Source organism: Corythoichthys intestinalis, chromosome 10 (genome assembly GCF_030265065.1).
Source record: "Corythoichthys intestinalis isolate RoL2023-P3 chromosome 10, ASM3026506v1, whole genome shotgun sequence".
NCBI classification, from domain to species: Eukaryota; Metazoa; Chordata; class Actinopteri; order Syngnathiformes; family Syngnathidae; genus Corythoichthys; species Corythoichthys intestinalis.
This window is the reverse complement of record NC_080404.1, coordinates 24654416-24668272: the sequence shown is the minus strand read 5'-3', so window position 1 is coordinate 24668272 and position 13857 is coordinate 24654416. Positions and strand designations below refer to the sequence as shown.

Below are 13857 nucleotides of genomic sequence, written 5' to 3'. Positions count from 1 at the left end.
AATCGCCACTTGACGAAGTGGCATTAGCACTTAGGTTAGCATAAAACGGGAGTGCTTCCTGGCTGGCTCGCCATTGCTATCCAGTCCAAATGGATTGGACGTTCATTGCCGTCAGGGGCAGCCAATGTTAATTTTTCGAATTAGTCAAAGCCGATTGACCAATAGGAAGCTTATTAATGTGTTTTAAGTTGAAGAATGCTAAAATGACAATAAAAAGCAGATCATTTTCAAAGCAACTTTGGTTTATCTATCACTGTCAACGGCAGCCAATGACAAAAATAGAGGCAATAGTAATCATCTGCGCTCGATAGAGTAAAAAAATCAAAATGGTGACTCACGGTCCACTGGGACGCCTTCATTGCCTTGCAGCTCTTTGTTGATTCGTTTGTCAATCGATACAAATTAAGAGAGATTTTACAGTGGAGGCACACAGTTTGTGAAAATTAAAAAAAACAAAAAAAGAGAAAGAAAATCAAACATGAAAGGCAAGTTAACGGAGTCAGAGTTTGGTCATTGGTATGTGCAGGTTGTTCCAAGGTCCCATCCATAATTCCTCCTCATCCGAAATGGTGTGATCGCTGTGGGCCGGCAGCGTCTCCCTGCTGTCCTTGCGGTTGTCCACCGAAGTCTCCAGTTCCTCGCTGGCGCACGGACCGCTGCCGTTTCTGCCCAGCGAGGACTGACCGATACTGCTTTTGGACCCAGCGCTTTTAAGACCGTTCAGGGAGCCGCAAGACGCCCGAGTGTTAAGGTTGATGTCCACGTCAGTCGGAACGTACGTTCCCGTCCCGTTCTCGGTGTTGCCGTCGAGGGCCTCGACGCTAACGACGGGCGATGGCTCTTCGTGAGTCACCCCGAGTTTGTCCAGTTTTTTAAACTGGGAACCCACCTTTAAGTTGTTAGGGTGGGGCGTCCGTCGGGTTCGGACGATCGTGCCATTCTGGGCAAGGTAGATGTTCCCGTTGATGTTGCTGTGGATGGAGGGCGGTCGGCACCTCTGCGTCTCAGAGGAGCTCTCTTCTCCGGTTGTGGTAGTCTCATTTTCTCCATCGACCACGAGCTTCATTCGTTTCTTTCTTCCCAGCTGAGCAGACAAGAGATCAGTTTTAGTGGTAGCTTTTTGCGGTTTTCCTTTAAAAACTATACAAAAGACACTCCTAAAAAAGTGGATTTGAATCTGTTGAGAGAAATTGCCCTTTAACCCTTTATAGGACACTTGTTAGCAACCATTGGTGGCGCTAGACGTTCAATCCATTTTTACTAGGAGGGGTTAACGGACATCTACCTCGCCCTTGGACGTCTAGCGCTGTCAATGGCACTGAAACATGAAAATAAATTAACTTTAGAGTGTTATTAGGAGCTGCAAACGTTGTGTATTTCTCTTTTTATTCATGATGTAATGGCTAATTTGTTGGGTTCTGAATGTCTGACTGTAAGTCTTTTTGTTTGGGTTCAGGGTAAGTCAAGAACTTATAAATGGATTTGATCAATTTTGTTTTAATGTTTATTTTATAATTAGAAAATTATTCATGAAATAAAAATCCATTCATTTATGATAAACAAAACGATATAATTATCATTGAGACTTGATGTCCACTTACAGTAAGTAGACATCACATTTTAGGTCATGTAGGCTTCACAAAATGTAAATGTAGAGTGAATGCCAGGTCTTTAAGTTTAAAAAAATTTAAAAAATTGTTTTTATTTATTTATTCATTTTTTTAAATAGCCGCATTTCCTCTAAAGAGTTAATCACTTTGGAGGAAATAAAAATCAACTTTAGAGTGTTACTGGGGTCCATAACCAGAGTATTTCTGTTTATTTAATCAGATTTAAATAAATGTAAGTTTCTATTAACATTTTATCCACTTATAATTGTATTTATTATCAAAAAATATAAATATATTAAAAAAAAAAAAAAAAATTAAAAATATATTAATTATTAACCCTTGAGAGTCGAAGGACGCGCCGGCGCGTCCTCAGCGCACGTCGTCTTTGAAGCGCCCTCACGTTTTAATTACGTCACCCACATGCCGTTGGTTGGTCTCGTTTTAAAGTGCGGAAGTTGCGGTTTACTCTCGTTATTATTTGAAGTCAATCGACCAACTAAAACGTGAGATATTGTCATTTAAGTTTTATAGTTTTATTGTCCTCTCAAAAAAACATTAAAACGCTGCATGGATCATTTCTTTATGTCTATATTTCCATCATTTCTTGTCCTTTTTCAAAACGGAAGATCCATGAAAAAAACACAAATCAAACGAACCCTTTCGAAGTCACAGTGGAAGCACAAAATGCGTTTTTTAAATAAATATAACTGCCGTGCGAGGTTCCACCGAACGAGAGGGAGGAGTGTTCTGAAGCAGCGAGGGGGCGAGCGACGGCCGTGTGGCTCGAGCAGCGACTTTGTGTGACTTTGAGAATGAACGGAAAACTAAATTTAGCGCAGGCAATTGTGCTTTTTGATCAACTTGAGGAAGAGGATGGTCCAAATTCGTCATCATCGTCTTCTTCGGAAGAGTCCTCGAGTGAAGATAGTGACGGATTTGAACACGTGGTTGACGCCATCGACGAGCAGAGGTAAGCAAACTCACTTTTTTTTTTTTGATGCTGAAAAAGTTTCTTTTGAAAGTTTCTTTTGATATTGCAAGACAAAGTTAATTTTGATGCAATATAAGTGTGTGTTTGTGTATATAATAATAAAATGTGCATATCAGATCAAAGTCGTACGTGCACTGTGTGTATCCAAGGCAGGAATTTATAATTGTGATGATCTTCTTTCTATATGAAGATTAGGGATGTAGCACATATTCAGCTATGGTATTCTTTCTATTGTCATACATATAGATTTCCATTATTATTTATTGCTGTATATATTTTTATTTTATACTTTATTATTTTCATAAATACTGACTTTTTTTCATGTACATTTATAGTGACAATGAAAGTAAAGTGAAATGAAAATGGAAGGGTGGAAAGAGGACCGACACCCCGTGGAAGTGTGGGCTGTGTGATGTCGCCCTGTGTCGAATTCCAGGACGAAACTGCTTTTCGGAGTGGCAAGCCTGAAAAAAATTTAACTTGTTTATTGTAAATATTTTTGAAAATACTTTTTTTCCCAATGTTGTATATATATTTTTTCCCCACAATCAGTCTTCTCAATTTGTCTATATAAATGTGTGTTCAAGAAGCTTGATTGTGTGTACATAGTTTTCATCAGGTGATGGGCCGCAATACCTAAACTCATAAAGAGATGGCCTCTAAACACTTTTTGTGTTAGATGGTATATATTTTTTCACTGTTCGGTCTGCTGTATATAACCTGTTTTGACTAGAGCATGTATAAAGGCAAAAAACGCCTATGGCTATACCTGTTGTTTATGTTGAATTGTCAAATATAAGACTATTTATTCTAATTTTTTTTGGTTGAATGTTCATCCTAACATGTTGAATAAATATTACAAAGTTTCAAAACGGTTCGTTACGCATGTTTGGTTGTCAATTGGACATCAGTATTAAAAAATTTGACAAAACGATTTTGGAATTTTTGGTCTTTTTGGGCCCAAAATGATGATTTATAATTGGTCAGTGAATGAAACAACAGTTTGGACATGAAGTTCAAGGTGTCACAAAAAAAGGGACCAAACCAGGCCATCGTAAACAATTCTTTCTTTGAAATATAAAGGCAACTTCAAAGGCATGCAAAATCAGACAAAATAGGCCCAGACCTTAAAGGGTTAATAATATATATCATTATAATTGGGACCTGTCATCTACATATGTGGACATCACATTTTGGGTCATGTATGTTGCCTATGGCATGTGGCCTAGATGACCCAAAATGACCCCCCAAAAATAGCTACTTCACCTATAAAGGGTTAAAAACAGGATGTTGAATAGTAATTGTAGCATTCTCAAGAACAATCCTTGACTGTCGGTATTCACGCAATAATAAAAGATCAAGAAGAGTGATGAATGCCCACTCAAACAGAAGAAAAAGGATGGAAAAGATTGCTGTTGCAGTAGAAAAGTCCAAGTGTGTTCACTCCCATGCAGAGATCACCGGTGTTCTCTTACTTTACAGTTGTACTATCGTTTTCTAAAACGACGTGAGATTCCCCTCTGATTCGGACTCAGCATCCGATGTGGCCTCGGTGTCTTTACTGGCCTCGGTAACAGAGCCACCGCCGATGGACTTGTCAGTGGAGATGGCGTCTTCGTCGACCTCGGTAATCGGTGATAATCCTCCGTACGTTTCTTCAGAAGTGTCGCTGATACTTCTGATTTCAGAAGGATATTGAGGACTAGTGTAAGGGGCAGATGGGCTAGGGTCTACCGACGCCACACTGGACCTTCTGGATACGGCGTCGTCGCTGATGTCACTCGCCGACTCTTTGCTTTCATCGGCGGTTTCCGAAGCTTCGCCTTCGCTCTCTTCGGTTATTGTGCCCTCAGATCTGTGGCTGAGGACCGATTTTCGGGAGCGCTGGCTTCCGCTGGTGGACGCGGTAGCAGAGGAACTTCTCCTACTGCCCAAGGAACTCTCTTCAGTCACCTGTCTGCTATGGGATGACCCTCCAATGGAGTCGGAAGCAGACGTTTTCCTCTGGCTGGACCCTTTAGACCACGATCCTTCACTTCCTGACCCCGATTCGGCCTCACTGACTGTTCCCGTCCCTGATTCGGCGTCACTGGGCTTCTGGCTGGACTTTTCAGATGTTATTGTGCTTGCTGATGTTTTAGTCTTTTGTGACGACCTCATACTTGAGCCAGATTTACTGCTTGCAATTCGACTTTTTGCACTTCCACTAACGCTCCCAGTCCTGCTACTACTCTCACTCCTGCTATAGCTTCCACTGCCACTACTCGGTCTACTCCCCGTTTCAGTCCCGCTCCGAGTTCCGGTCCCACTGCCACTGCCTGTCTTGCTAGCTTCAGTCACTGATGATCTCATGGATGAACGAGCAGAAGACCCACTATCTTTAGCGCTACCAGAATCCTCTCCCTCCTCTGATTCTTCATCAGATTCCACCTCCGATCCCGAATCCTTCTCCGTAGCCGTCCCCGTTCCTTTTTCCGAATCGGATGCTTTGACGGATTCGGACTCCGAGCCCTTCTCTGTTTCCGACTCTCCCTCTGATTCAGAGTCTTTCTCAGTTTCAGACTCTTTCTCCGTGCCCGATGGCTTCTCAGATTCAGATTCCTTTTCTGATCCAGATTCTTTCTCGCTGACCAACTCTTTTTCAGTTCCTTCTCCTTCAGACTCGCTTTCTTCATCTGAATCACCCGGCCCTCGATCGGGCTCTTCTTCGGAGTCCACGGTGCTTTCGTTGGCGTCGTCCCGATCTAAATCCACTTTTAGGTACTCTCTATCCACACTGCTTTTCTCTGAGGACTCGTCATCCGAGCCTCTGTCTTTACCGCTTCCGCTCGCCACTGCTTCTGGCTCGCTCTCCGTCACGCTAATGGACACTTTAGATTTGCTTTCATCCTCGCTGGTCACTCGCGAGGCCTCTTCATCCCTCTCGCTGCCGTTGACGCTAACACTACTCTGGGATTTCCTCCGAGCCCGCAACCTCTTGCCGAGGTTGATTTTCTTCAACACTTTGCCCAGCTGGCTGCGAGCGCCCGACTTGCTGTCAATGGGTCCCGCAGGTGACGGCCCGTCGCTCAGGCTCTCCAAACTATCGATCCGGCGAGCTGACATCAGTTTGGCATAATCCTTATCTTTTTTCTTCACGCCGAACATCTTGAACATTTTGGCTTTCTTCCACGCAGACGGGCTGGCAGTGGCGGACGCCTGCTCTGCTCTCTTGCCGGCTGCCAGGAGTTTGCTGAGTTTGATGACAGATTTCAGCTTCTTGGCAGCCTTGGACGGCTCGCCGTCATCTTCTGGTTCGGCTTGCTCCGTTCCCTCGTCGTCCCTAAACGCGACCCTCTTTAGGGGACCGCGGCCCCTCATGCCGCCACGGCCCCTGCCCCTGCCTCTGCCTCTCCCCTAAAACAGTGATATTTTCTCATTCAATAATACTTTAGGTCAGTCGTTATCAAATTTTACAGCAAGTATCACCTCAAAGAGTAGCTGCTATTGACGCCGCTAGACATTCAATCTGATTGGACATCTAGCGCTGTCAATGGCACTGAATTATATCATTTAGAAATGAATACAAAAATAATGTTTCCTTTTTTTGTTTTCATTAAAAAAATATATTTAAAAAAAAATGAATTAAAACATCTAAGGAGAATATTTTCTGCTTCCCCTTGATTTTCAAAAATTGTTAATATTTACAAATAAAAATCAATCAATTGCTGTCAATGGTAGGAATTGAGTTAAAATACATTAGTCCAGTAGCAAAATACATAGCAAAAAGCTGAGTTATTTTTATAAGCATGAACACCCCTGAGAATTTAGGGGAAAAAAAGAAATAAAATGGTAAATGAAATGTACTTAAGAATTTGAAGGATTTGGACGGTACCGCACTTTGAGACACTGCTGGATTCTGGAAATACTTGACATTGTAGCCATTTTCAAGAGCATAAAAATCCCATTTAAGGCAAAGTTGTACCTCAGGTCCATGCGGACTGTAGTAATAACCGTCATCTTCCATGATCACCTCTCCATATTCATCATACACGGGAGCAATCAATCTCCTCCGACTGCCATATTGAGGGAGGTCATACCTGAGAACCATATAAAGAAATATATGTCATTTTATGCAATTAGAGCTAAGACCCATTCCAAAATATTTCTTGCAGAGGCTCAAACATACTTGTTCATACTTGTGATAGGAATTCCAGAACTCAAAAGAATGGAAACATGCTCAAGTAGGAATTGTGAAGGTTATACCTAAAACCTCATTAAACCCTTTCATACACAAGTTTCATGAGTTTTTTAACAATTTGATTACCTATACATGGCAGTAATTTGAACACAATGGATGCCATTGGTGGTGCTAGACGTCCACTCCATTTTGACTAGGAGCGGTGAATGAATGTTCGTTCATGGATTGGACGTTTTGCACTGGTCAGTGGCACTGAAAGATAGGCTTGCACAGCCTGTCCTCCCCATTTCAATGAATTGGACGTCCAATGCCGTTAAATGGCATGCAGATAAATAAGTTAAATACTATGAAAAAATTTACTTTATAATAGATGATTTAAATGTGTGAACATGATACTGATTTATCAATGTATTTATTAGTACCGTAGATGAAAATTATATAATAATATACAATAATGATTAACAATTTCAAAAATAATAATTGCTGAAGGTCCTTTTTTTTTATTTTTAAATGAATAGAAAGAGTCACTTGCCCTAAAAAGGTTCAACGGTCTTATGAGTCCATGCATATTTTGTTTGTCCTTCGAATTTTGGAAAACAAAAAACGGAAAATGAGCCCAATTCCATTTTTTGTTTTAATGTGTGGAACCAAAAAACGATAAATGAATCATGTCCTGTTTCCCGATGAAAAAACTGGTAATGTAGTAACGGCAAACGAGCGTTAATCCATTTTTCTAAGATTAGTTTATTGAACAGAAGTCGAAAAACAAAATACATCCAATATTTGTATTTCACCAAGTTTGCTTTCAAAATGAGCCATGACCCGGAAGATGATGTTCTTCTTCTTATAAATAGACGATACCAGGGGTTAATTTGAGCCGGATCTTGCCGGAACAAGATCCGCCACCTCTTGATTTTGACCTCCCTGTGTTCCGGGACTTATTTGGGCAGATCCGGCACCTCTTGTGCATATAAAATAATAATAATAATATAAAAACGTTGGGGGTAAAGAAGGAGAGGAGTCATTGATAGCTTTCTCCACTTTGTTGTAGCAACAATAAGAAAACAATAAACAAAATACTAGCGATCTACCGCCACATTCAACCACGAACCTTTGCATCTCGCTCGTCTCCCCTTCGCTTCCTACTACTCAAAGCTCTCCAGTTCCAGCATCTCTTAAACAGATTGTGCATAGTGTCTTGTTTTGAACTTTTTGTTGACAAAGGTATCGAACACACGATGTGCTGACAACTTTGTTTCTTTATTAACAGATGGCGCTAACAGTACGAACACAGCTTGTGGCTCTCGGCAGGCTGTGCACCCCTGCATCACGTGACTAAAACAACAGTAACGTTGCGTGCACTTCAGGGTGCCTCGGAAAACATATCAGAATATTACAGTGACATTACACAGTATAAAATAAAGTATATAAAAAAAAATAATAATTATATGCATGAATTCATTTACACAACAAATCCCAAGAAATGCATGTTGTTTAAAAAATTTAACGTCATCTGAAAGAGTCGGAGATTTGTTGATGCACTGAAAAGCTGGACCAACAAATCACGCCCCTGACATTAAAAAAAAAAAAAAAAAAAACCTTTTGAAATTTGCGGCATCTGGGGAGCAAGCAGCCAGGATCAAACGGTATTTCAACATGGCAAAAAGAGAGTTGCATTTACGGTCTTTTTTCAAAAAGAAGGAAGATGGTTCAAAACGAGTCAGAAAAGCACGGAGAAAAGAAAGAAAAAAACCAAAGTCCCACAGCATGGCAAGTGGGCATTTGCGTTTTGTTTTCACCACCATTTTCTGTTCCAGGACCTGTCCCCGTGTCGTCATCCGTGCGCTGTCATATGTACTATGCGTTCTGGCACCTTATGATTTACAAATTAAACACTGGATAAGACCCTGCTGCAGCCGCATAATATCAATTCATAAGAAGAACTCGTTTTCCGTTATTGAACTGCCAGTTTTTAAAGGTGAAACGGGGGACATTTCATTTCTCGTTTTTGTTTACACACATAAAAACAAAAGACAAGATTGGGCTCGTTTTCCATTTTCCAAAATTAGAAGGAAAAATGAATGGCCGAAAGATACACGGACCCTGACGTGTAAAATTTTGAAAACAGTTAATGGCACAGCATGAATTCTATGAAAAAAAATCTACTGGTAATGTTACTTGGTTAAGCAGGGGATGCTGAGGATCTTTTTTGGTGTTTCCCATCCAAAAACAGCCATTTCGTTCCAAATTTGTCATGCTCGCGCATTTTCTCCATAGATGCAAGATGGCAGTACACACACATGCTGGATAGTTGACGTACTACTATTAGGCGACTACAAAGACAACGTTCTATTTCACCTACAGTGTGTGTTGGAGATTTTGTATTGGAAATAAAAGCGGCCATCTATTACAGCGCAAATCAGTGCAGCTAGATGGTGCAACGACATACGAATACATTTGAAAAGTAAAAGGTCCAATAAGTCTCAGTTTAACACCCCCTTTTCACAGCACTCAAATAAATTGCACATGAATATCCAACAGCGATCTGCACGGCAGTTGCTGTTCAGCTGCAAACAACAACAAACAATAATATGACTACAACGCAAGCATGTCTTAACTATTTGAAGACACCAAAGGTAGATAAAACTATCATCGAAGTCATCTTCATTTTTGAACTTGAATTGAATTTTTAAAAAATGTCGCTGTTTTTGTCAAGAAAAAAATTGGTAAATCCTTTTTGCGATATGTTAACGCCTCCTATGTCAACAGTTTACTGTTCCGTTCCAATAGCGCCTTATACAACGTGACCCGGAAGCAAGAAAAGTGTCAGGTGGTGACCATGTTATTAACAACAAAAAAGTTTTCAACATATATATTTCATCCCCAAAGTTAATACTCTGTTGTTTCAATGTTGTATTTATTTATTTATTTTAACAACAACAACAAAAAGAATCTACCAAAACACTTTTCCCCTTCCCAACACCAGGGGGTGCTGCAGCACCCTCAGCACCCCATTTCCCGCACCACTGCACGTGAGAGTGTATTTCAACTGTTAGTCATTGAAATTGGCTTTTATTAACATTACATTGATTTATAAGTGCATTTATCATTAGATAAAAATATAAAAAAACACAATAATAATCATTTCAGAAATAAATGGTAACTAATATATACTAGGGCTGTCAAAATTATCGCGTTAACGGGCTGTAATCAGTTTTATAAATTAATCACGTTAAAATATTTGACGCATTTAACGCACACACCCCGCTCAGATTAAAATGACAGCACAGTGTCATGTCCATTTGTTACTTGTGTTTTTTGGTGCTTTGTCGCCCTCTGCTGGCGCTTGGGTGCGACTGATTTTATGGGTTTCAGCACTATGAGCTTTGTGTAATTATTGACATCAACAATGGCGAGCTAATAGTTTATTTTTTGTTTGAAAATTTTATAAATTTTATTAAAACAAAAACATTGTGGGGTTTTAATATAACATTTCTATAACTTGTACTAACATTTATCTTCTAAGAACTACAAGTCTTTCTATCCATGGATCGCGTTAACAGAATGTTAATAATGTTAATGCCATCTTGTTGATTTGTTATAATAAAAAAATACAGTACTTATGTACAGTATGTTGAATGTCTATATCCGTCTTGTGTCTTATCTTTCCATTACAACAATAATTTACAGAAAAATATGGCATATTTTATAGATGTTTGAATTGCGATTAATCACGATTAATTAATTCTTAAGCTGTGATTAACTCGATTAAAAACTTTAATCGTTTGACAACCCTAATATATACGTAATGACTAGAAATGTACACTATAAAGGGTCAAAGCTCTTAAGTGTCAACTTTTGAATCACTGCCCACTGTTGTAACCACTGTCCTCGAAAAGAATAATTTGGTAATGAAAGCCACACAATATTCCTTTTAATCACAGTCTTCTCATAAATCACCTCCGCCATTCTATAACACATTTATTTGGCCTTTTTCCACTAAAATGTTTGAAGGATTTTTCATTTCAATAGATGCCAAAGAGGAGACTTAAATCTGCTTTTTTTTCTAAGCGACATGCAAAACACAACATCGTCCGTTAATTAACTAAAGTCAAAGGCGATGAACTGCAGGTGGAACTTGAAACTTGCAAACGTCACCTAGCGAACGTGCGGCTCTGACTCCGGGGATTGTCGGATTAAAAAGCTTAAGCCGCTGAAGTGCGGCGCGCAAATATTTACAGATCAAAAGGTATCGAGTCACACTGATGCTACGCTCATTAGCTATGGCAAATTGGCGACATGGACGCTTTTGAACGGCTGATATTTTCGCTTTCAGGAATGTGAAAGGCAGCAAATTGAGAGTGCTCCCGTGTAGAAAGAGTCACCTGTTATCATTTTTCTAGTTTAACAAACATTTTAGGAGCAGCTGTTACACTTATGCTAGCTTGTTCTTTCCGATTGGTGCCATATGGGAGGTGTAATTGGCAGCTGCAAACCTGCCAGTGTCATATTCAAATATGCAAAGAAATCAGGGAAGCAGGCTTGATCTGGAATTCGTTGTGTAATACTCGAGGCCTGGTGGCCATAAACATTTTTTGGGGTACTTCATTTATTACAGCCACAGTTGCAAAATATCAAAGGTTCCTACTAGGTTCCATAGAAAATAAAGCGGGCCATTTTCTTGAGAGTGGGTCCAATTACTTGTGCGTTTAAAGGTTGACTCATTGGCTGCCACCATTGACAGGAATAGCTGATCAATCCATGTGAATTGGTGCCAGTGAGTGAACGTATATTTTTGCGTCCCCCCCAGGTTTCCGTTTTGCAGTTTTTCGGGTGTTTTTGCAGATTTTTTTTTTCCTGATAATTTGTGGTTTATGCATAATTTTGCCCTTTTCATATATTTTTGGTGGTTTTTTTTTTTTTTTTTTTGCATTAAATGTTTTTTTCACTTTGTATATTTTTGTGTGTTTTTGCAATTTTTTTCTTGGTATTTTTTGTTTTACTCAGCTTTTTGAAATGTTATATTTTGTTTGCCTTTATTGCAGTTTTTTGAATGCTTAAGTGCCAGTGAGTGAACGTTTATTTTTGCGCCACCGTCCCCAGCTTTCCGTTTTGCAGTTTTTCGCGTGTTTTTGCAGTTTTTTCTTTGATAATTCCTGGTTTATGCATAATTTTGCCCTTTTCATATATTCTTGGTGTTTTTGTGCTTTTTTTTCTGCTGTATTTTTGCATTTAAAAATTATTTTTCACTTTTTATCTTTTTGCATGTTTTTTTTTCATATTTTCCTTGATATTTTGTGTTTTACTCAGCTTTTCGCAGTTTCATATTTTGTTTATGTTTATTGCAGCTTTGAATCGGTTCTTGTCTCGTGATGTTTCTAGCGCAATGCAATGTGGGTTTTCGTGTATTGCACAACAACAACAAGCCCGCTAGGCATCCGTTCTGCGTGGTAATCGTTGAAAATGGTACACTCATGTTGTGTGAAAGACTGCCATTCTAGGTCCCATGATAGAAACGAATGCAAAAAGGATGGGATACGTTTTTTTAGCATTCCCGCCTGGAAGAGAAAGTATGGAACTCAGATGAGTTGACCATAAGGCTTCGAATGGTTGCAGCGGTGAGAAGAAAGGCCATTGCTTTTCATTCATCGACTGAAAACATGTCGGTCTGTTCCCTACATTTCCATAAAGGTAAGTAACTGGAAGTGTTAATGTTCTTCGGATGCTGATACTGACTGCATTTGAACGCTTATGGCGTGTGGTTGTGTTGTTTACTTTGGCTAACCACGCTAGTGTCTAAGAGAGGCTAACTGTTGCCCTACTGGCTAACAGTGCCTAAGCCACAGGCGTTCACCGTATGGTACTAGTACACAAAAAAAGAGTTCAAAGGTAACAAAGTAAGGGTAGTAATGAAGATGTAACAGCACACCATGAATGATAAGTATGGGAGATGTGTTAGAAAAAAATGCGATATTTACCTCCCGCTTAGGCTACTGATATGCTTGACCAAACACTCTGTGGAGGAGACTACAGATCTACTAAATCACCAGAACAATCTTCTGTTTGTTTTTTATGCCTAATGATCAGTTAATCTTTAAAAAAATAAATGAATCTGTTGCATACACATCAGTGCCATGTGAAGGCAGTTCCCACCAGTTTAGACAAACTACAAAGCTTTAAAATCCTTTTTAAGTAACTAATGTCAACCTGTTGCATGACTGATATGACTTTTGTAAGTGCAGGAAAACCAGCACATGAAATGAATGAGGCAGACCCTGACTGGGCACCATCCTTACGCCTGGAACACACATCTGTTCAACCCACCAACGTGGACTGCTCTTCTAGATGAAGTAGGCGTGAGCAATTGAGGATGGAGGAAGACATTGGTGAGCTACAGGAGGAGCCTTCAGCACCCTTCAGATGCTCCTTCTAATATTCATGCGCCTGCGTTTGGACCTGCCTGCACTATACATTGCACACATATTCCATGTTTCTCGTAAGACTGTGTACAGAGTGTTCAATGAAGTGGTGCCATTTTTACATGCTAACCTGTGACGAGCAATTGTTTGCCCCGACAGAGAAACACTCTATAAAACAATGCCTCACGGGTTTGTTGATTCCTTCGGACGCAGAGTTGCAGTGATTATTGAATGTTTTGAAATTTTTACAGCGAAACCATCAAATCTTAAGGCCCTTGTGCAAATGTTTTCTAGTTACAAGCATGACTACAACATTCATTCATTCATTTTCCATGCCGCTTTGTTGAAATACCTAATTGGAATCACACCAAAGGGGGGAATATGTTTCATGTCAAAAGGTAGGGGTGGTCGCACAAGTGACAACATATCACCTTGAAAAGTGGTTTTCTTAATAACCTTTTGCCCGGGGACATTGTCTTGGCTGACAGAGGCTTTGATATTCAAGAACATGTGGGTATGTTATGTGCAGAGGTCAAACTCCCTGCATTCACAAAAGGTCACTGTCGGTTAGCTGGTAGAGATGTGGAGGAGACTAGGAAGATGGCACATTTGAGGATCCATGTTGAACGGGTAATTTGTAATCTTTGCCAGAAGTGT

The 13857-nt window shown here is 40.0% G+C and overlaps 1 protein-coding gene across 1 annotated transcript in view; it reads right to left on the bottom strand.

Annotated features, from left to right (window-relative positions):
• Positions 1 to 1074: 1074 nt before the first annotated feature.
• The window catches only part of LOC130923355 (protocadherin-15), a 490939-nt gene continuing 478156 nt past the window's right edge, over positions 1075 to 13857 (bottom strand). Inside the window, exons 38-39 of the mRNA XM_057849017.1 lie at positions 6566 to 6680; positions 1075 to 5997 (exon numbers count right to left, since the gene is read on the bottom strand). Coding sequence (XP_057705000.1) covers positions 4099 to 5997; positions 6566 to 6680 — 2014 coding nt within the window. The 3' untranslated portion in view covers positions 1075 to 4098. The remainder of the gene's footprint in view (positions 5998 to 6565; positions 6681 to 13857) is intronic.